The sequence below is a fragment of the Chrysemys picta genome, unplaced genomic scaffold (assembly GCF_011386835.1).
Source record: "Chrysemys picta bellii isolate R12L10 unplaced genomic scaffold, ASM1138683v2 scaf975, whole genome shotgun sequence".
Classification (NCBI taxonomy): Eukaryota; Metazoa; Chordata; order Testudines; family Emydidae; genus Chrysemys; species Chrysemys picta.
Genome location: NW_027053682.1, coordinates 106 through 24,055, shown reverse-complemented (window position 1 = coordinate 24,055; position 23,950 = coordinate 106). Strand labels below are relative to the sequence as shown.

General features: G+C 44.0%; 1 protein-coding gene across 1 annotated transcript; it reads left to right on the top strand.

The window, feature by feature from the left end:
• The first annotated feature begins 1,599 nt into the window (after positions 1 to 1,599).
• On the top strand, positions 1,600 to 23,017 carry LOC135979543 (maestro heat-like repeat-containing protein family member 2B). The gene is made up of 20 exons (XM_065579870.1): positions 1,600 to 1,901; positions 2,165 to 2,287; positions 3,364 to 3,447; positions 4,068 to 4,212; positions 4,682 to 4,722; positions 5,048 to 5,189; positions 6,817 to 6,869; positions 9,430 to 9,537; positions 9,902 to 10,021; positions 10,277 to 10,399; positions 12,092 to 12,244; positions 13,048 to 13,074; positions 13,400 to 13,522; positions 14,114 to 14,193; positions 14,676 to 14,811; positions 14,980 to 15,075; positions 15,928 to 16,032; positions 20,453 to 20,576; positions 22,014 to 22,123; positions 22,796 to 23,017. Exons 1-20 carry the CDS (start codon positions 1,770 to 1,772, stop codon positions 23,015 to 23,017), a joined length of 2,247 nt encoding a protein of 748 aa, XP_065435942.1. The 5' UTR covers positions 1,600 to 1,769.
• Positions 23,018 to 23,950: the final 933 nt, after the last annotated feature.

Sequence of the window (23,950 nt, the reverse complement as noted above, 5' to 3'; positions counted from 1 at the left end):
AGAGAAGTTTCAAGCCATCTGCAGTGCTCTGCACAACCAGGTGAGGGGTGGTTTTGCTTGGATCCCTTGAGCTTAGGCACAGCAGATCTGAAGCATATTAACAATAAAAATCTATCGAATGATAGTGCAGAGCCTGGGGACCTCCTCATGCCTTACTGATTTCTGTAGGCTCAAGAGTAAGCAGGTAGCGGTCTCATTTTCTTAGCTAATATCCAGCTCAGTTTGTAAAGCAATTTCACCATAAGCTGATTATCAGGGGAGTCAGAGTTGTATAGTAAAAACTGTGGCTGTGTCTTGATTCGATCAGCTCTGCTGCTCAAAACCCTTTAGCTTCTCTTATCGAATGTATTGGTCATTGTGTTTGATTCTTGCTGTGCATTCAGTACCATCTACCTGGGGTTCAGACCTCTATTTGGACAAGTAGGAAGTGGAAGCTTAGAAATTAATTGAACCTTTTCTTTTCAATTGCTTCTGATTAGTTTTTCTTTGACCATTTCCCTTCTTCCCACAGATCTGTTCTCAAGCTAAGCCGCTCAGCACGGAAAATCACGCAGAGTTGTTGGATTGTGTAGTTCTGCTAGGTAAGGGGAAGAGACTCTGAGTTGCACAGTGGTTTCCTTGTAACTTCCTTTGTCAGGTATGGTAAGAATAAGAGTTCTGTTGTCAGTGAGGACGTGATTTGTTCCCTTGCAGCCCGTTCTTCTCCTGATGATCTGATAGCATTTCTGCACTCGCAGCTGGAGATTGAGAATGAGGCTGTTCGTGTGGCCTCTTTGAATCTGCTCAGTGCCATTGTTGGTGCCGACTGTAAGTAACACAGGAGCAACTGTGCCAGCTGCCCTCTTGGCCAACATGCTGAGGGTTAAGTTGGGGACATCCAGAGCAGGGCCGGCTTTAGGAAGTGCGGGGTCTGATTCGTGGGACTTGTACTCACCAGGCGGCGCTCCGAGTCTTTGGCAACAGGTCCTTCATTCGCTCCGAGTCTTCGGTGGCACTTCGGCGGTGGCTCCTTCATGTGCTGCCGAAGAGCCGGAGGGAGTGAAGGACCCGCCACTGAAGTGCCGCCAAAGACCCCGAGCGCCGCCGGGTGAGTAAAAATTGAAAAGGCCACTGGGCACGGGGCCCTGTTAGGCGTGGAGTGCAGGGCCCTCTTAGGCACAGGAGAATCGGGGGAATCGGCCTAAAGCCGGCCCTGATCCAGAGCTAAAAGCATGAGCTACTATAGATTGAGCTAAAGAACCAAGGCTTTGTAGGCACGGCAGGGCTGCAAATGGGGCACAGAGTCTCTATAACACACAGTCACCAGTGGTTTGGATCTCCACTAAGGGACCAAATGCTGCCCTAAATTACCCCCCTATGGCCACCCAGAAATCAACAGGTTCAACTAAGTGCTGAATGTAGCCCAAGATATTTTTCAACTTCAAATACAGAAGTTAACTTGGGGCTAATGCATGTTAACAATAATCAGATACAAATAAAATAGGACTCCTGACTCGATATTCGTCAGTATTACACACTATAGATTCTGAGTTCTGTTATACTGGTGTAAACACAGATTAACTTCAATGACCTCAGTCTATCTAACGCTTTTATAAGATTTCCATCATGGTAGTATGATGGCACTCATTATAGAAGTGGAATTACTTTAGATTTACACTGGTGTAACTGAGACCAGAGTCTGGTCCTATGTTTTTCCCACTGATTCTGTAGATGAGAGAAGCTCGGTACTATTCTTAAATAGGGCCCTTTGAAATCCAGGATTAATTCCAATGTGGAAAGTGAGTGAGTGGAACAAAAAAGTACTGTACACCTCTCCTTATCTTTCAGTGCCCGAGACAAAAGTTAAAAAGTTTCTGATTGTGAAGGCAGTGAAATCCACTCTCAGTGATCAGAATGCTAAGGTAAGATTGTGTGTGGAGCAGTGAAATATTTCAATTTTTTTCAATGATATGGGATGAATGGATATCTGGGTGGAGCTTTCATTCAGATCCAGAGGAGAGACTGCAGACTAGAGAAGGCATGTCATTCTCCTGCCTGTGTTAAATGTAGCCATGTTTATAATCTAAGGAGATAAACTCAAAAGCATAAGGACTCTCATATCCTATCTCCTATTTCAGGCAGAAGGGATAACAAGAACTCTTGTGTGTAATCTCTACCCTTGCAGGTGAGGAAGGCAGTTCTTCATTTCATCAGGAGGCTGCTCAGTTCAGGAAGTGTGGAGAATTGTGTAGAATGGGATATGGTAGCATATGTTTTCCACGAGTTCAGTGTGTCCACCAGCAAACTGGTAAGGAGAGTTCTTAACACGTAGGACTCGGTCCTACCATTCTTGCATGCTGATTGCTCCCCTTGCCTTCCGTGGGAGTTTTGACTCAGGGACAGCTGGACTGAATGATTAGAGCCAGAATCTGATCAGTTATATTGGTGTAAAGTCAAGGTAACTCCACTGACTTTAGTGGCGTTACTCTGGATTTATACTAGTGTAACAGAGATCAGAATCTCACACTGGGTAATTACATCTAACAGAGTTATCGAGGTTACTCAAACCTCTGATGAGACATTGAAACTTCTGAAAACACCATTTTTCAGTGAAATGTTCTTGTACAAGGAAGCACATCTTTTTGTTTTCAATAGACTCTCCAGAGAACATAATGATGCCCAATTCTGTGGCTGTTGAAGCATACATAAACTATCAGCAAAACACCGAGGTTATGCAGGCTGCATCCCAGACTGTCAGGAGCCTGGAAAAGCTTGCTGCATATTTCCCTCACTACATACTCTACTCTACATGTACTAGTTTAAAAATATCTTCAATCCGTATTTCTATCCATGGACACAGCCAGGGGCTCCAGACACTTTGTGCTCCATGACTGGATCCATGATATGTATTAACATAAACAGTTCAACTTTACAGTAAGTTGTTGATAGAATCACACTCACTACACACAGAATGACCCAAGCTGGTTGGGGCATCAGAACAAACAGAGTGGATCCCCCTGGTTCTGCATATTTATTTCCACTGGGCAGAGGCTGAATGTTTTTCCTCAAAGATAAAAAGATGAAACAGTTTTTCAAATTTAAAAAAACTTAACGCTGTTGGGGAAACTCTTTTGTGTTCAGTGAATCATTCCCTTCACTTTAGGGTTTTCCTAAGCCTGGAATCTGACCCACCAGTTAGGAGTTTCTATTATTCTCTTTCCTTCAGATGTTTGTGCACTTCCAGTGCAATATAAAAGTAGGCATAGGTCAATGTTCAAGATGGCTTCGTAAGAGAAGGACACTGATTCTATAGCCAGTGTCTTACTACTAGCTCTATAGAACTTATTAGCTATCTCACAGCAGGGTACAACACTTCTCACCCAGGCTATTCAAGAAGAAAGCACTATCCAAACCCTGTGCATTGACATCCTGCAATGTCTGGACACCTCAGTCAGTGGAATGACCCAAGTAAGTGCCCTGTTACTACTGCTTCTTGAAATAGGGACGTTGTTCCTTGTACCTCTCCACAAGGAAGCTCTTTGCACAGTCAGCATAATGGAGGAACAACATATCAAATTCATGTCAGGGATAGTGTGACCCCTTCATCATGGAGTAAGTGGTTCACATTAGAGAAAAGATGTAAAGCAACTTAACTGGAAGGAATCATGTTGCACAGATCTTCTCTTAATTCTTTCCACTGTCTGAGTGCAACTTCCCCTTAGATCCCCCATGAATACTTCTGATTTGGTGATCCTGGATTTGAACAGATATTGGGGCTGGAAGTGTGCCTTCTATAGGTCTGTAAAGTTCTGGGTGAGTTTATGGTGCTATCTAAATAGCTCCATAATGCTCTAATGCAGGGAAAGAGGATTCACCAAACTAGGCAGTGTATTTAAAAGACAGAGTGCAGGGGCACCGGACAGGTAGAGTGAGATGTTGGGGAGAGAGAGATGAGGTGATAGGTTAGGGAAGGGTCAGTGATGAATAAAAGGAGAAGCTACATGACAGGGAGGGATTCAGACAGCAGGATACTGGAGGTGGGGGAATGGAAATAGCTATGTACTGAACAGTCTCGCTCTTCTCTGCAGGTGTTATGGCCAAGGCTTCTGGAGTATGTGGTGCCAGCTCAGTACACTGGTACTTTGAAGCCTCTCTGCAGATGCCTTAGAGAACTGGCTGAGAAAAAGCAGCAGGAAGGAGAAGAAGCTGCTTGCCTCGACTACAGTGGACCAGGTTTATAACAGAAACTCTTTCATTTATTCTCTCCAGGCCCTATGAAATGAACAGATTCAGTCTGCTCCAGTTCTCTCGTCTGCAATCAGGAGGCTAAAATGAATGAGGGATGGTCTTGTGATTACAACATGGCCATGGGAGGGAGCTAGGAAACGTGGGTTCTCTTCCCGCCTTGCCACCAAAATTCTGATGTGACCTTGGGGAAATCACTTGATCTTTCTCTCTCAGCTTCCCCACTTGTGAAATGAAGGAGTAATTAATGCCAACCTCTTAGAGGTACTGTGAGGCGGAATTCATTCATGTTTGTAAAGCATTTTGAGATGCTCAGACTGAAAGCACTATGGAAATGCAAATTATTATCAGCTGTATTCAACATTGGTGGGCACGTTGGAAATGGATAGGTGAATAACATCAGCAGGACTCTCTGCAAAGCCTGGCATCATTAATGCTATTCTGTTTCTTTCCCTAGTGAAACTCCCTACACCCCAGGGGCTGCTGGCACGACTCCTGGTGAGTAGACCATGAAAATAGGTTTTCTGCGAAATGTGAAGTGGGACAGTTAACTATAAAAATCGGTTTTATAGCTAGATGCTTATAGACAGGCTGAGGAATGTGTATGATTGGGTCTCTCTCTCTCTCCACCCTCTCCTGAGACACACTGTTCTGCATCCTTGTACTAGCTAGAATGCTTGCTTCTTCAGGAAGACACTGCAGTAGAAGCAAAAACTCTATTGTACGGTCTCCACAATGAGAGAGTCTGAACTATTCCCTCCTTCAGGAACAAACTGGTGTTGTGCTGACAAAACTTAGCCTGTTCTTTCTCTCTCATTGACAGGTAGTAGCCTCATCCCCTTATGAAAGAGAAGGACATGGATGTGCTGCCTTGCAATTACTGAAGGCCCTGCACTACAATATCCATGCAGCAGTGGGTGAGATGTGGGTAGTAAAGATCCCACCTCTGCTGCAGTACGTTGAAGGTAAAGTGCTAGTTAGGAGGAGTGCGGTCCATGGAAGGGAAGCCACAAAATGCAGCTTCGTATTGACATGTGTTGTGCCATTCCTGTTGCAGTACATGAGAACAGTGGGGAATTGAAGTTGGGGTTCTGGGCCCTCACTTTTCCTTCACCTGGATAACTGGGAACCACTGGGGTAAATCCAGAGTTTAACCACTGAGGCCAATTCAATCAGGGCAGAATCAGGCCAGGAAGGTTTCAGCTGAATGGAAATTTTACAGCAGTTCCCCCCACACCTTTGCTAGGTTATTAGTTGGGAAGGTGAATACACATGAAGCTGGAGGTTTGTGAAATATTTTGGGGTTACATATATAGTCTGATTTTGGAAACTGAATTTTTCTGAAAATTAAACCCCATGTTTACTTTCAAGGGTGATTCAATTAAAAAACCCAGAGTTTTCTTTCTGTAAGGAAACCCGAGCCATAAAAGTTAGGTTGGCCAAGTGGCTGCCCTTTGTAGAATCTAGGTATTGTGGGCCTAAAAATGTCTTTCACCAATTTTACAGTGGTATGAATCTATTGACCTCTGTGGAAAAAACCCTTCAATCAGTGTAGGCTAAGGGTAGGCAACCTATGGCACGTGTGCCAAAGGCGGCACGCGAGTTGATTTTCAGTGGCACTCACACTGCCTGGGTCCTGGCCACTGGTCCAGGGGGCTCTGCATTTTAATTTAATTTTAAATGAAGCTTCTTAAACATTTTAAAAACCTTATTTACTTTACATACAACAATAGTTTTATATAATAGACTTATAGAAAGAGACCTTCTTAAAACGTTAAAATGTATTACTGGCACGTAAAACCTTAAATCAGAGTGAATAAATGAAGACTCGGCACACCACTTCTGAAAGGTTGCCGACCCCTGGTGTAGGTTGTGTCTACACTATGGGGTTATGGCTAATGACATAGCTGTGCCAGTATAGTCTCTGTGGAGTATGACAGACCCTATGTGGAGCACAAACCCGATATCTTTCTGATGAACGTCGGACCCCAAAATGTTCAAGTGGGTTTGATATTCAAAAAACAGATTTAAGAAATGAGCTGTATCTTCCCTAGTTGTTGTTGCTGTACAGAGTCCCCAGTACTACATTGTGCCGACATTCAAGAAGGGTAGGTTAGAGCTGGACATTCAGAATCAGGGCCAGATTCTCAGCTGATGTAAATCAGTATAATTCCATTGACTTCAGTGAAGCTACACCGATTTACATCAAGTTAGGATCAAGTCCAGAATCTCTTATTATGCAGGAAAAGTTTGTATTCACATTAAACCCAGTCTTCTGATGTGCTGAACCGTTTTGTGATGTGCTCAGCACCCTCAGCTCCCATGAAAGTCAACAGGAATTGGGAGTGCTCAGCATCTCACTCCTGGTGGGTTGACTGACCCTGAATAAAAATGCCAGCAGGGTACATAACATGATACTTTCTGTTGGTCCAACAAAGAACGTTGGCGTAGGTCCCATTTAGTCTTGAAAGCCCAGGTATGTTACAGCTTGGCAGACCAGGGGTTTTAGAAGGACAGATTGCAAAGAAGATACCTGGGACGACTCTTCTTGCTAACCTAAGTGACATTATTGTTTTGCCTCCTGCTTTATAGGAAACACAGAGAATTCCCTGGACCATGAACGGTGGGAGCACATGCTGCTTCAGGTACAAGATGGCTTTCAGCTGTATTGTCACAGCCCTTCCTCCCCTCTCCAAATGTATCAGCTGGGGAAAGAATAATGATAAATTATTCATTATAAGCAGAGCTGGTCAAACCATTTCATTTGCAACTTTTGTTCAGTGAAAAATGGCCTTTTTTATTTTCATGGGACATTTTCAAATTTTTCAGTTTTTTTTTTTTTTTTTTTTTTTTTTTTTTTACACAAAACAAAGCAACCCCAACCCAAATAGAAAATGTTTAGTTTTTTTAAACTGAAGTTGATTTTGGGTTTTTTTCCCAGTTGCTTTCCTGTTTGTCTCCTCCCCCGTCTGGCTTTTTCAGTCACAAAGTGGAAGAGGGGAAAAAGGCATGGGGACGAGGGATAAAGGGAAGGAAAGGGGGAAAACAAAGAATTGAATAATGGTCATTTTTGATTTTGAAAAGCAAAATATTTTTGTTTCTTTCACTTTTCATTTGTGTGGTGAAAAATCCCACTTGTTTTGTGAAATATTCAACCAGCTCTAGTTATAAATAACTCTGTATTACCACTGGGAACAACACAAAACTTAACCAGAAAACCAGCATGCTAATGGTGCTAATGCATCACTGGGGGACATTTAAAGGATTCTTTTTTTCTATATGCCACTCAAAAGAAAATTTGCTCTGAGAAACCCAAAAAGGAAAAGAGACAAGACAAGGTTTGGTGACTGTATCTCATGGAGAAGCCTTTCTGGTCAGAAAGAGCTCTTTACAGCCTCCTGTAAATCCAGACAAGGAACATTTTTATGGCGAGTGCTGAAAATGAAAGGAAAGGACCTAGTGACAAATAAGCCCCAGAAGGTTTGGAGTTCCATTTGGGGTTGGATTACACTCTAGAATTTCCCATTCCAGATCCAGCCTCATTTGAAATTATTTGAGCTAAAAAAATCAAAGAAGATTAGGTTCTCTTGTGAGGTTTCTGATATTTTCTGGCTGCTGTTCAAAATTCGGGCCTGAACAGCAAAGTGCTGAGAGTTACTAACCTCTCGCTGACTTCAATGGGAGTTGAGGGTGTGACCCCAGGTCCTTTGGGTACCCAGTGGCAGAGGCCACAGGAGTGCATAGGATTACCAGGATTCCTTGGATCTGATCTCCATATAATCAAAGGGTGTCATGTAAAGCCTTTACTGGATACCTGTGCCACACGGATCATCATAATCATTGCACAGTGACTGGATGGATAATAGATAATGCGCTATGGTTGTATACTGAAATTTATGCTTTTAAGGTCTGTGAGTTGGGGCTGGTCACCAGAAAGTGATCAACAAGTTTCTTTGAGGCAGGAGATGCTTATCTGCCTGAATGGCTGTATGTAGATGAGTAATTCTTCACAGTGGATGCTAATCAATAGAGCAACATTCTAATCAAGTGATTGCAAAGTCTCCAAAGGAGATTCGATACAAGAAAAACAAACAAACAAACAATAGGGGGTACCTTGTTTACAAGTGAAGACGATGCTTGGAACTATATCTGGAGGAGGTCCAGAGGTATCCTGTACCAGGTATCCTTCACCTATTGGACGAACTGCCAGCTGGCTTGTCTTATGAATGGAGGATCACATTTGATTTGGGTGTTTCATGCTGGGAGAGAGATTTGGGGGAGCTGTCCTTTGTGAGACAGGGGAATGTTTGGTTATCTAAGTTTAAGCTCTAGAAGTGTGTTATGATTTTATTTTTATGTAACCATTTGTTTACATTAATTTTACTTGCTGCTTCTCAAATCTCTGACCTTCGTGAATTAAACTCTGTTTGTTTTCACTATAAATGTATCTAAGTGAAGTATAGTTGTTTTCACTCTAAACGTATCTAAGTGTGTTAAATGGAGCGATGATGCTGAGGTAACACCGGTGACAGGTGTGTAGCAAACCTATGAATTCTGTGAGTGTCCAGTGGAACAGGGGCTGGACATTCTGGGGCTGCACAGAGGGCTCGGCGGTTGGAGTGTACCGATGGCTTACCTGTAGAAGGACAGTGGAGCTGGATGGGGTGAGAAGGGTGTGCTTGTGTTTCCTGTGGCTGGCAGAGTCAGGAGCTGACATGTGGCAGGCACAGAGGAGGCTTCCTCATGCTAAGGGCAGGTGGTAGTGAGGTACCTCACAATCCTGGGGACCCTCAGGAGGTGGCATAAAGGGTCCATAACACTTCAGAGAAGGTGCCTGGTCCTTCATAGTCCAGGGCCCTGTGTTCAAAATTTATTAGACCCATTCTCCATCCGCTATAAAATCACTCCTGAATGGTCAGATTTCTTGGCTCCATCTCATTCTCCAATTCACTGTCCATCTGGGTTTGGGGACTGAGAGGAATCATCAGGCAAAGGTTAAAGAACAACAGGCAGAGGAAGTCTGGGTTGTTGATGTTTATAGTTGTCAATAGGGAAATAATCTTCCCATGACACCTGAATATTGGAAATTTTACAACCGAGAACAAGGAAGAAAAAAAAACACCAAACAAAGAAACAAACAAACCCCACAACAACCCCCAAATTCTTGCAATTAACCATCTGCTTTAACTCTTGTTTTACACGCAGTTCCTAAGGACATCTCTAGAGATGATAGGTGACAGTGCCTGGAGCAGCCAAATAAGCCTTGAGTTGAGCCAGCAGATGGCCGGCTATGCCAGCCCCTCCAAAGAGAAGGTTTGTTATCTGTTAAGGCTTAGTTTCTAGTTAATTTCCCTTGAAATTCTGACTGGGGGGGCTGCATAAGGCTTCTCTCAAGGCTTCATTACTTTATATTTTATTCTGCATATAACATTTGTTTTTAGTTGTGCCCTGCTCTCTTGTCCCCCTCCCCCCCCCCCGCCCTTCCAATATTTGCTTGGACAGGCTGCTTGTCTGTACTGCATTGTTGGTTCTCTGGCTGGGCTAGATGATGGGATGTTTCTGCAGTCTGGATGCTTGGACTTGGCTATCTTGTTCCTTCCTGAGTGTTGCTGAGCTGGGTCTGTACTGACAGGCACGTTGTGTTACTGATCTCTCAGTGCTGGTCTCTTTCTTTCAGAGTTTCCTGTATAAGGCACTAGGAACATCCTTAGCAGTGTGTCAGGACCTGGTCCATGTTAAATCACAGATTAATACATTTCTGACGACAACAGATTATACGGAAGCCCCTGAGAGAGAGGTGAGGACTCTGTCCCTCTCCCCACTTTACCAAGTAATCCCTGAATGCTGCCTGTGGGGCTCAGCTCTGAGTTGGCCTCGGGGGACAGATGCCATTTTGCGTCATATCCTCTTCATTGCTATTTCACTCAGCCCCCGCTCCCCATGTGTCTCAGGCCTCACTGGCATTTTACACCACTTCAGGTGAAAGGAATGGAGTCGTGGGGTCTATCAGGCACCTAGTTAGATCCTAACCAGTATTTTTCTTGGGTCACAGGGAGTCATTTCCATCCTTGCATTGTCTGCTGAGAGCCACTTGGACCTCACCTTGAACGCACTTCAGGAGTTTGGGGCTGCAATGAGCAAGGTTAAGATTTCTGGGTTCATCAGCCACCTGAAGGTAAAGGAGCCAGGGGCTTCTCTCAAACTTCCTCTCCCCCTCTAAAGCGGGGGCAGCAACCCTGCGGTAGTGTCTGCTCTGGTCAGCTAGCATTGTCCCCCAATGTATGCGTTCTACGTGATGCCTGCAGTTAAGCAGAGAGGAGCACAATCTGGAGCTGGGGTTCTCTAAAATGATTTTTATCGTCTGATGTCTTTTCCATGCAAGCGACTGATGTAGTTCCCACACATTGTGCATGGGAGGAGCGCTCAAGCCATGAGACATCAGATGATAAAAATCATTTGAGAGAACCCCAGCTCCAGATTGTGCTCCTCTCTGCTTAACTGCAGGCAGTCTGTTGTAAAATGATGGTAGATACACTGGAGGGTAGGGATAGGATACAGAGGGACCTAGACAATTAGAGGATTGGGCCAAAAGAAAACTGATGAGGTTCAACAAGGACAAGTGCAGAGTCCTGCACTTAGGACGAAAGAATCCCATTCACTGTTTCAGACTAGGGACCGAATGGCTAGGAAGCAGTTCTGCAGAAAAGGACCTAGGGGTTACAGTGGACGAGAAGCTGGATATGAGTCAACAGTGTGCTCTTGTTGCCAAGAAGGCTAATGGCATATTGGGCTGTATAAGTAGGGGCATTTCCAGCAGATCGAGGGACGTGATCGTTCCCCTCTATTCGACGATGGTGAGGCCTCATCTGGAAAACTGTGTCCTGTTTTGGGCCCCACATAACAAGAAGGATGTGAAAAATTGGAAAGAGTCCAGCAGAGGGCAACAAAAATGATTAGGGGTCTGGAGCACATGACTTATGAGGAGAGGCTGAGGGAACTGGGATTATTTAGTCTGCAGAAGAGAAGAATGAGGGGGGATTTGATAGCTGCTTTCAACTATCTGAAAGGAGGTTCCAAAGAGGATGGATCTAGACTGTTCTCAGTGGTACCAGATGACAGAACAAGGAGTAATGGTCTCAAGTTGCAGTGGGGGAGGTTTAGATTGGATATTAGGAAAAACTTTTTCACTAGGAGGGTGGTGAAGCACTGGAATGGGTTCCCTACAGAGGTGGTGGAATCTCCTTCTTTAGCGGTTTTTAAGGTCAGGCTTGATAAAGCCCTGGCTGGGATGATTTAGTTGGGAATTGGTCCTGCTTTGAGCAGGGGGTTGGACTAGATGACGTCCTGAGGTCCCTTCCAACCCTGATATTCTATGCTTCTAAAACTGGCAAATATCTAGATGAGTTGATATACCCCCGGAAGACCTCTGCAGACCCTCAGGGGTACACAAGTACTCCTGGTTGAAAACCACTGATCTAGAGGATAGAGCAGGAGACTAGGCCTCTGGGCTTCCATTGCTGGCTCTGCATTTACTCACTGTGCAGCCTTAGGCAAGACATTTAGTGCCTGATCTTGTACCCACCAGTGTCAATGACTAAGCTCCCGTGTACTTCACTGCTGTAGGTTCAGCATTTTAGGCTCTCTGTGTCAGAGTGACCTGTGGGAATGATGGAGATACTAATAACTCCCTACCTCACACAGTTATTATATTGCTTAAATACTGGTTTGAGATCTTTGGCTGAAAAGAGCTTTGCAAGTGCAAACTGCCATTGCTGCTGTGAGCAATTCCTCGGTCAGCAGCAGATCAGAATTCCAAGGCAAAATGAATCACAAGAACTTGTCTCTAGTGACGTTTCCGATTGTCTAGGACTACCACCGTGGAAAAAGAGGCAAGACTCGCAGCACCCTGATGCTGACATACAGCAACGTGGCTGTTCATGCTCCAAAAGACCAGCTTCTCTCCCGAGTGGAGGCAGACATCACAGGGAACATCCTTCACTATTACAGAGCCAGTTGTCAGGTAAGAGCTTTTGTGTGATAAGTGTTAGGGGCATTACCCTGAAGTGATAGCATTGCCTCTGAGTTTATAGAGAGAGGGCTTGTATTTTCTAAAACTCTCCTTTGAGCAATAATTTGTCACATAACTCAAATTTAAAACTGTAATGGACGGAGCGTGAGCTGTCACATGTTGTATCATTTTTATTACTCTTCTTTGTATTTTCTCTAGTTTCTCTATATTCTTCTGAAATTCTGTAGACCACAGCTACACAGTAATTCAGATGCAGTCACACTCAGGATATTCAGAATAACACTAACTCCCCTAATATGTATTTGTATCTAGCTCTATCTTTCGCTAGCAAAGAGAGACTAGTGCTAGCTTGTATTTAGTTGATTTGCTGTCACTCTGTTTCTTGGACACACTACTTCCCTTACCTCTTATCTGTCTTCTTGTTTGTCTGTGTGCTCCTTATTTCTGTTCCCTAGGTGTCTGACTGCAGGCACTGACTCTCATCTCCGTGCAACCTCTCCACGTCACTTTGCCATTCAATTCTGCCCTATCTGACTGAGACTCTCACTTAGGCATTGTCAAAAACAGTTGAACCAAACTGATATCTTCTAGTAGTTCACAAATGCAAATATTACATAGGATGGCCCCTGATATTGACCTCTACAAAACACCCCCTCTGGATACATTTCCTGCCTTTTGGAAGATTTAACAATAGTGATTTCTCTCTGCTCCATATTCACCAGCCAGGACATTTTGAGGATGTGTGTTATGTTGGACATACATTGCTAAGAACTGTTTTGCATTTCGTTTTTCAGGTGCTGGGCATCACTGTTACGAACAAGGTAAATTCTAAATAATCCGCTCTCAGGTCTTGCATTTTCTATACACAAGTTGCTTGTTTAAATTGCACAGAGCTTGATTTCCTTGCTACATCAAGCAGGAGTCCTGGTTGCTCTGGTGTAAGTGGACCTGGATTTATTTGATGAACGTGGGTTTTCTTTTCTTCTGAGGTGGGTGCAGAGCTGGGGTCCTCTGCCTTCTAGGGTCTGCGGACACCTCTCTTCTCTCCTGAGGCTAGATTTAATTCCTGATCTTTATCTTCTGGACTCTGGTTCTTCTCTCAGTTTCTCATCCACATTCCCTTGTTTCTCCTTCTGGATTATGTAGGATATGTACCTAAAACTAACTCTCATCCAGAATGTCACGGAGATTAGCTGTGCCATCTTGGAGACCAGAGACTCCCAGGAGTTCGAATTCTCTTACAAACAGGAGCTCCTTGGCTACATGCTGGTGAGTGATTAGGAGCTTTGAGGACTGAAGTACAAAGGAGTTTGTTGTAATGCAATAAGACTGGGTTTCCAGGGAGATGTTATTTTATCCATTGGCTGTGACTGTACTACTGCAGTCTCATAGATTCATAGATTATAGGACTGGAAGGGACCTCGAGAGGTCATCGAGTCCAGTCCCCTGCCCGCATGGCAGGAAGTACTGATTTTGCCCCAGATCCCTAAGTGGCCCCCTCAAGGATTGAACTCACAACCCTGGGTTTAGCAGGCCAATGCTCAAACCACTGAGCTATCCCTCCCCCATGGACCCCTGCATGGCACCCCGAATGCTGGGTCCACTCTGAGCTCGGCAGAGATGCTGACATATTGTGGGCTGTAACTGGAAGGAATGGCTTGTGTCTGGTGAATTATCTTTCTGTCCTCCGTATAGCCTGCAGATGGCCCTATGGTCCATTTCAGAGGCAGAGAGCCTGCTGAGTACGGTGTCTGTTTATTACAGGTGTGGCATATGGCCCTATTTCAGGGTGGGAGAGGAAGACCTCTCTGCCTTTCAAATCCATTTCCCATTTTTTATGTCCCTATTAATGCATTTCAGGACTTCATTAAAAAGGAACCACTGGATTCCCTGGCATCTCCAATTCGCTACAAGGCAATTCTTGCCATTGAACATCTGAGGTAGGCTATTTTCTGCCACATTTCCTGGCACTGTGATGACTTCTTATTTGTTAATTCATGAGTGTCAGGTTGGGAGCAGTCTGATGCCTGCAGGATTTGGCTCACATGCTGCTCACCAGCAGAACTTTCATTCTTGAGGGTTTGAATGTGTCCATTTGGAGGTTTGTGCTTGAAAGACACAAGACTGGAGGTTGTGGGGCATGCAGTACAATGGAGGAGAGTTCAGATGGGGAAGGAGGTGTCTGGTTAGCTGGCAGGGGGAAGGAAGCTTGTGGGTTTCTCTAAAAAGGGGACTTGAAGCTTTAGCTTTACTTCTAGATGAGCCAATACTTAATAGAGGTGCAAAGAGGTGCTCAGCTGCAAAGTGAAGGGTTGTTTGTATTTGGGGTTCTAGACTGGGGCAATCTCTAGCCATTGGACCCACTCTTTTACTTGGAGGTGGTACTGAGTCTAATGCATGACTTTTCTCTTTCTTCTGCCAGCAAACTCAAACCATCTTTGACCTTGGAGGAAAACCGTGAGCTCATAGATCAGTGTTTCAAAAGTTTATTTCCCCTTCCTCCCTTGGAGAAGACGAAAGAGGAAGGCGAGACAGCAAAGGATGCTCTGCATATACAGGTACGTGACAACAATTCTCCTCTGGCACCATCCACTGTATTTCTGCCCAGCAGGCACTGGGTAATGGCAGTCACACATGGCCTCCCTGGCAAGGTTATGGTTAGCTTCACCCGGCCCCCACACACAAATGATATGCGCTGAGCCTCACTCCTTCTCTTCTGGTTTCAGTCACTGTACATGAGGTCCGTGGAAGCCCTTGGCAAGCTAATGAAGACTTTGCTGGAGGAAGAACCAACCGCAGACTGGTTCCAGGAAATGTTTGATGTGAGTAGACCATTGAACCGCGGTGGAGATTGTTTGTTTCTTGTGTTACAGCAGGGAAGAGTCAGAGATTTAGGGGGTCAAGCTTCAGTTGTGGAGGAATTTTCCACAACGGAGTTAATTTTAGGGAGAAAGAACTACATTCTTCCTTGTGATAAGTGGGCATTTGCCCCATTGAAATCCACGGAAGCTATGCCATTTTATGCCAGGGCTGGATTGGGATCGAGTTCTTACAATGGAGTTGACACTACTTGGACCGGCAAGAAAATCACCCTGCAGTAGCCAAATCCAAGAGAACCAGTTGAAACTGATCATTTCTTCGAAGAGGAATTCATTAATATTGAGTTAAGCCCTGTGTATGGAAACTCATTCAGAGGAGACTTCTTGTTCCTCAGACATGAACAGAATATCTTGAAGAGCTGAAGGGTGGGGAGTTTGATGCACCTTCAGGATAAGACTTCTCTGCTCTTATTCAAATTAATAAAAAGAAATGCTCCTCTCTGTCATTTTGCCACTCGACGTGGGAGAAGTTGCCCAGGAAACAGACCACAGCAGCAGACATCAAACAGCATGCAAAGTGCTAGACAGCTCCCATCAGACAGTCTACAGCAGACATCACATACACGGGCCCAGATTCATCTCTCATGTACCTCCTTTGGCTTCAACCACCAGAGGTGAATCTGGTCCCTGGGACTTGTATATCTAAGGGGCTCTTCCATTAGACATGTAATTCCTTTGCTACATGGAGGTCAGATGCTTTGGAGAGGGATTTTAGTGACAATTAAACCTGTTTAAGAGGAACTTTTGGGAGGGATTTTCTGGTACTAACTGTCCATTCCCCTGCTCTACCAACAGCTACTAAGGACATGGTTCAGTTCAGAGAAGGAGTGGGAGAGAGAAAGGGCCTTGCAGGCCAGCACCCAGCTGCTGACTGCATATCAAGAGACAGTTAATAGCACAGTGAGTATAGCCTCTTATTCTTTATTTCTTCCTTTAGCTGACTTCCCTGCTTATATCAGATCTGACACTCCACGCAAATGCATGAAAAACTTCCAGAGCAGCAGCTGGGATCTCAAGGTGACTAAGATCCCCCTGCTTCCAGAAGAGAGAGGTTTACACAACAATGCCGTGACCACACTCCAGGCAGACTGCAAGAAGTAGAGGGCAGACAATCCCCCAAACTGATGGCTTATTCTATAATTAGATTCACCAAGTCAACAACAGAAGAGCTCCCACCCTAGTTAACAAGATGCCAAATGCAGTCCCCTTTTGGCAGTCCAGACCTTGGCTCCCATCTAAACATCCATGTCTTGGAAGAAAGGGGAGGGATAGCTCAGTGGTTTGAGCAGTGGCCTGCTAAACCCAGCGTTGTGAGTTCAATTCTTAAGGAGGCCATTTAGGGAAGTGGGGTAAAAATCTCTCCGGGGATTAGTCTTGCTTTGAGCACAGGGTTAGACTAGATGACCTCCTCAGGTCCCTTCCAACCCTGATATTCTATGTTTAATATAGTGAGGGGTTACTGAAAACCTGGCTCACCATATGTGAGGTTCACTGATCATAAAGGACCAGATACTTATCCCCAGGTCAATATGAATCTCAGGTCTTTCCCAAATATCATGCTGTCAGCCAATCCTTAATAACTAAATCTAAGATTTATTGTTAAAAGAAAGAAGAGAGTTACAAATGGTTAATTGATCAATATCCATACAAGTGACTTTCAATGTTCATAGTTCAGGATCACAACAGTGATGGAATAAACTGCTGATTTGTAAAAGTCTCTCTGGAATCATCCCAACAGATCAGAATCCAAAGGCAGCTTAGATGTAAAGTCTGTTAGTTTTTTCCATGCACTTTCCAGGTTATTCCAAATGTTATTTGGAAAATCTCTGTCCTATGGCTTACACTTTCCCTGTTCAGAGTTTAAGCAGACTAGAGATGATAGGCCCAGGCCCAAGCCTTCTCTTTTATAGCTATTCTAGCAGGCTGACAAGCCGACCTCACAGAAATTGTCACAGAAGGACCTTCCCCCAATGCAGATCACCTGTTGTACTTTGCTTTGAAGAACTAGTTACATTCCTTCACATAAGGTAATTAGCCGTTCTTCCATTATAACACAGATAGTTAAGCTGAAGATAATGTAGAAATGATTGGTTTCCTGGAGTGTCTTACATCTTTGATTTTAAGGTTAACTGAACACCTTGCATACATAATTAAGGCAATTAAGACATGAAAGGGAATTAGCATCTACAAGCTAATTTGGTTACATTGTGAAACTTCTAACCGGGTATAGATAAACAGACAAATACACTTAGCCTCTATTGTTCATTTTTGAATGAGTTGATGATTGCTAGACTAATACATCTCTTAGAAATTCACATGCAAGTGAACTGTCTTGATACAGTAGAAGCGCCTATGGTTAAGTTATTATGGGTCATACACAGGTTGACTGGTCTGCCAGTGTCACAAATGCATTCTTGGTTCTTATGCTCCCAGGATGCTAAAGCTGAAGCTCTATTTAATCAGCTAAGAACATAAAACATAAGAGTGGCTATCCTGGATCCCCCAGGAGAATGGTTCTTCTAGCCCAGTATCCTGTCTTCTGACAGTGGTGGCTGCCAGATGCTTCAGAGGGAATGAACAGAACAAGGCAATTGTCAAGTGAACCATCCCCCGTTGGACAGTCCCAGCCCCAGCTTCTGGCAGTCAGAGGCTTAGGGACACTCACATCATGGGGTTGCATCCCTGACCATGTTAGCTAATAGCCATTGATGGACCTATCCTCCATGAACTCATCTAATTCTTTTTTGAACCCAGTTATACTTTTGGCCTTCACAACATCTCCCTGGCAATGAGTTCCACAGGTTGACTGCATTGTGTGAAGAAATGCTTCCTTTTGTTTGTTTTAAAACTGCTGCCTATTAATTTCATTGGGTGACCCCTTGTTCCTGTGTTATGTGAAGGGCTAAATAACACTTCCTTATTGACTTTCTCTACACCAGTCATGATTTTATAGTTCTCTATCATATTCCCTCTTAGTCGTCTCTTTTCAAAGCTGAAAAGTCCCTGTCTTTTCAATCTCTCCTTGTACGAGAAGTTGTCCCATACGCCTAATCGTTTTTGTTGCTCTTCTCTGGATTTCTTCCAATTCTAACCTATCTTTTTTGAGATGAGATGACCAAAACTGCACGCAGTGTTCAAGGTGTGGGGGTACTGTAGATTTATACAGTGGCATAATGATATTTACTGTCTTATTATCGATCCCTTCCCTAATGGTTCCTAACATGTTGTTATGGTTTTTGACTGCATGTTGAGCAGATGCTTTCAGAGAACTGTACAGAATGACTCTGAGGTCTCTTTCTTGCATGATAGCAGCTAATTTAGACCCCATCCATTTGTATGTACAATTGGGATTATGTTTTCCAATGTGCATTCCCCAGTTCAGTACAGGAATCAGAGGCACAATGTTATCAGATGTGCCCGTCACTTTGGGTAGGCTCATTGATTAGGGTTACTCTTCTGGGTGGGGGGAGGGTTCTGTAATTTTATTAATGTGGGGCTTATGTCACTTGTGTGTTCATATGGAGCTCTACTCCTTCCTTCTACAAGTCCCCTCCCAATGGAGCTCCCAATGGAGCTACCCTGCAGGACCTAGGTTCCCCAGGGCTAATAACTAGAACTAGATGAAGATGCGCGCGCACGCGCACACACACACACACTAGCAGAGCAAGTCAATCAGCATGCCCCAGCTGATCCCCTCATATGTCCCTGTATTCAGTGGGCTGAGTTAAGCAGCACTTTCAAGCTGGTACCCTTATGTGCCCCTGGTCTCAATAGGCTGGGTTGAACAGCACTTTCAGCTGCCCCTCCCTTATGTGCCCCAAGTTTAACACGTCCCTATCACACTTTCACATTACAATTGTACTGGGAGTAACACACTTGATGAGCAAACCCCACAGTATTTTGGGGCACTACAGGGATCTTTAGCTTAGGTACAAGAAGTGTTGCTGCCGAGTAAATGGGGGAAGCTAAAAACACAAAAGAGTAAAATTCAGAGAGAGAGAGAAGCAACCAGCTGAACCATAAAAGTTATTTATTGAATAATAGTGATAACTACACAAGGAGGGCTAAACAAACATAAGTTACATTTTAAAGGTTAATACCTGAGGTAGAAAAGAAAAGAGAGAGAGAGAGAGAGAGAGAGAGAGAGGGATCTCCCCCACTCCATGAGGCTTGAACTGGTCGGGGTTCCCAGGTGGTGGTGGTAGCTCAGGGTCCTGAGTGCTGAAGACAGGCAGAGCCCCCAGCACGATCAGTCAGGAGATAGAATCCCAATGGCACTGATGCAGAGTTTGGGTCTATACATCAGAACCCTTACTTGGGCATAGGTCGGGGGGTTTGTAGAGAAAATACAATGGCTCAAGGGAGAACACTAGATTTGTTTATGGGTAAACTGATGGCTCAAGGATTTTCTTTAGGCTAGGCCAGGGGTAGGGAACCTATAGCACGCATGCCAAAGGCGAGCTGATTTTCAATGGCACTCACACTGCCCGGGTCCTGGCCACAGGTCCAGGGGGCTCTACATTTTAATTTAATTCTAAATGAAGCTTCTTAAACATTTTAAAAACCTTATTTACTTTACATACAACAATCGTTTAGTTATATATTATAGACTTATAGAAAGAGACCTTCTAAAAACGTTAAATGTATTACTGGCACGTGAAACCTTAAATGAGAGTGAATAAATGAAGACTCGGCACACCACTTCTGAAAGGTTGCCGACCCCTGGGCTAGACAATAGGAGCTGATCACTCTTGGCTATGGGTGTTGTTTTCTTCCAGGGAGCTCACAAGGCAACTAGGCTGCTTCAGTATTATGGGATATCAATCAAAGATTTATTACTAGAATTGCTCTGATAATTGCTGAGCTGGGTGTGTGCAGGCGTAGGTTCATTAGCATCTGGAGCAGGGATTCCCATGATGCAGTGCGTCCCTGCTTTTCTGGTCCCAGAGTTCAGTGCGGTTCCCCGTTCCTCATTCTTTATGCTAATCCCTGTCCCATCTTTCATGCAGATGAGGCTAGGGGAGTTGTCTCTGTTCTTCATTCTGTATGCAAAAATGGAGATGTCTTAATCTTGTCACCCTTGTCAGGAGGGGTCTAGGTGTGTCTCCCCATGCCCTTCATTGTTCTCTGCAAGCCTTTTCTCTGATCGGTTTTGGTTCAAACAGAGACGGGGGTGAGGGGTGTCCTTCATGAGACACACAGGCTAGATACTGTGCCCTGGTTCCCCAAAAACACAGAGCTGACTGGTAGCAACAATAAGGATGGCAAGTGAAGTCTAGTACAGCTGGAGAACGTTCATTCTTCATTCTTTTGTAATTAGACTCAGGAAACTTTTAATCGGTTTGGATCTCTGATTGGACTAATAGCACCATACAGCTGTGATTCACTGGCCACGTCCCGTCAGTGGGTGGTTGACTGTATCAGCTGCCTTCTCTGTATACAAGGTGAGGAGACCATTAGCAGGTATAAGTAATTCTTCACCTTCTTTCACTGTTGTAATGTCCATTTTTCTGCCTGTCTAGTTCTTTCTGTCCTGTCTGTTAGCACTTAGATAACAGAATGGTGGGCATCTTGTAAATACCTCATTAGAAGAGAAGATTATGATGTGTAAAGAGCCTAGCACACTTTTGGGAACTGTACAAATAATAAACGGTCTGCATACAGGTAGATATCTGCTAAATTCCTTAGGGCTTCTCTACACAGGGACACTAAGGAAAGTTAATCCAAATGAACTAAAGGTGTAAATTTAAAGTGGCATTAAACACATGTGTGGATGCTCTGATTCTGAATTAAAATGGCCCTTATTAATTTTAGTGAATTACATGAATGAAACTAACCTGAAATAAGGCCCCTTTAATTCTAAATAAGTGTGTCCCCATAGGTGTTTAATGAAGTTTAACTAATGCATTTTGAAAATAAATTTGGATTAGCTTTCTTGACTCTGTCCATGTAGATAAGCCCTTGGTACTAAACATTTTCATTCTCTTTACCCTGCCACTGGCTGTATTGGAGGGGTTTCCCGGAATAATTCTTTAAACAAAAAGTTCTTCCAGCAGCCCTCAGTCATGAGCATTCAAAGCTACTGCAGTAAGTGTAGGCCATTTTCCCCTTTGTGACAGAGTAGGATATTCTTTTCACCTAATGGTTAGATGTAAAGGGATAGGGCTTGGTTATTGTTTAAGGCCATTTCCAATTAGGGTGACCAAACAGCAAATGTGAAAACTCAGGACAGGGGGTGGGGGGAAATAGGAGTCTATATAAGAAAAAGACCCCCCAAATCGGGACTATCCCTATAAAATTGGGACATCTGGTCACCTTATTTCCAATTATTATTAATCAGTCTTAAAAAACAGTGTTGGTGATTCAGAAACAGAAGAAGAGACTCCAATCTTTGCATGTACAAGATAGAAATCCCAGCATTGTTTAGAAGTGACTGATGAGCCTGGGTTTCCTGCCGAAGTTTTTGTCCAGCCCCATCTCTTTTACAATGCGAGTTTGGTGGAGGGATTCACCTCTACATTGGACCCTGAGATCTACCTGCATGACTTGTACTTGAATATGAGATTAGATTTAAATACTGAGAGCAGAGAGGCTACTGAAACCAGACACACCCAGAAAGCTGCTCCAAGCTGAATACAGTGCTTGTTCAATCCTGTATCATTCACAGTAACATACCACTGCCGTTAACTTTCAGACATTTAGGGTGTAATCCCGACTCCATTACAGTCATCAGGAGTTTTGCCATTGACTTTGATGGGGCCAAGATTTTACACTATGCTGATAACAGCATAGCACATGGATCCTTCTGTATGAATATCCATGCAATAGAGGTTCAGTTTCATTAATCGTTACAGTACTTTTTCTCCTTTTCTCCACTCCAGGCCAGTCCATGAATCTGGGGTCAGCGGCGGAGGAGCTGAGATGTCTCCGTGAAGCACTAACAGCTCCAGACCCTGAGGCTCTGTTTCAGGCATCTTCCAAAATGGCCAGGGTAACTGACTCAAAAAGCTTGTGCGGATGTTCTAGTGACGGGGCACCATTCATTTTACATTTACGCTTTCGTGATGCCTTTCCGTACTTGGAGTGAGCTGTGGGAGCGGGGCATTCATTGCTAGTAACCAGCAAGATGCTTTTCATAGATGTGTGCTATGAATGCCATGTAAAAAGCAGATTCCACAGAATGTTGCACGCACATGAAAATACGCACACAGCTGCGCACACATGTACCTATCCAGCCATCCATGAGAAAAAACTCTGTTAGTGGAACATCAAGCTGAGAAACCACCCAGTCTTCATTCTGTCACTTTGTGGGTTTGCCTTAGCCTATATTTGTGTGCATGCCTCTCTTTACTTCATTTTTTAAGTTGTAAAAAGATGCAGTGTATATAAGAGAATACACACTGGAAACTTACCTCCTGCATATCCAGTACAATGTTGTGCTAATTGTGCAACAGAGGCTTTGTCTCTAACCTGATATCATTAGTGTAGAATACAAAAATGTCGTATATAGACTGTAGAGAGAATTGTAATCACAAATGGCTCACTAGACATGAGGCTAATTAACAATTTGTTGATGCATATATCTTTTCATAGAGATATTAGGCCTCCATTTTTAAAAAGCCAGACACCACTGCAGTCTCTCCTGTTTTTGATTTGTTCCCAGGTTGTTAGTGAGTACTTTCCCTCAGAACAGGCCACAGACTTTATTAAGGCCACATTGGGTGGTATGCTGTCTGCCAGCCCCACCTGTGCCACGGCAGCTGGACTGTGGATGAAAATCATCCTGAAGGAGTGTGGAGATGCCATGCTGGACAAGGTAAAACGGGAAACTGGAGAGGTTTTCTGTCTAAACTCTAGGCTTTTAGATCTTTGCCCTTATGTGTAATGAACAAAAATCTTGCTGTTTCTCCCCCTCGGACATAGAGTCGATTCCATCTCTGTTCCTACCCTAAGATAGGCAATGGCAGAATCAATCGCAGTAGACAGAGATAATCCAAGGGAAAAGGAAGATGGTTGGTTATTTATTTGTCTAGCTTGTTGCCACAGTATTCAGCCAAGAAAGGCTTGAAAAAACAGACTCTGGGGAAAGTACAACAAGACAGAATGACTGGCACTTGGAATCATCCAGTTATTAGGAGGCCTATGGCTAAGGGCTACCTGGATAAAAATAGCACTGTAGTCATTCCCAGTCAATCTGGAGCCTGGGCTCTGAGACCCACCCTCTTGCCAGGTTTCAGAGCCTGGGCTCCAGCCCAACCAGGAACAGCTACACTTTTACACTGCTGTGAGATTTTTTTTTTTTGCTGTGTAGACGTACCCTTTAAGAATAGAAGGGGGGAGGGAGGGAGAAAACTATAGTGTCTTTGGGATCCACTATTTATATGCCTTATTCTGGAGCCCAGTGCGTTAGCGCTAGATGAAAGGAGCACTCCACAAATCTTCTAACAAGGCTGGTGAAAGGTCTCAGGACAGGGAACCCTCGCAGCAGAACTGCCATGTTTGCACAGTGTTTTGAAGATGTGAAGGGCCAGGAGTGACTATGAGAGGTCATCACTTGTTCATAGTCCCAGGCATTTGCACGCTGTGTTTAAAGCACTTGCATATTTTGTGCTTGTGGTTGTTTATGAACTAGGCATTCTTCGAGGCAAATGGTCAGATTTGGCTGCTTAAATCACACCTGCAAAATGTGGGCAAGTAAAGCCTTCTTTTGTGCATGCGAACTGGTTTATTTAATGCATAGCTGGGCACCACCACATTACATTATCTGGTATGTATATGTGTGTGTCAGTGTTAGTTTTTACAGCCAAGTGTGGGCAAT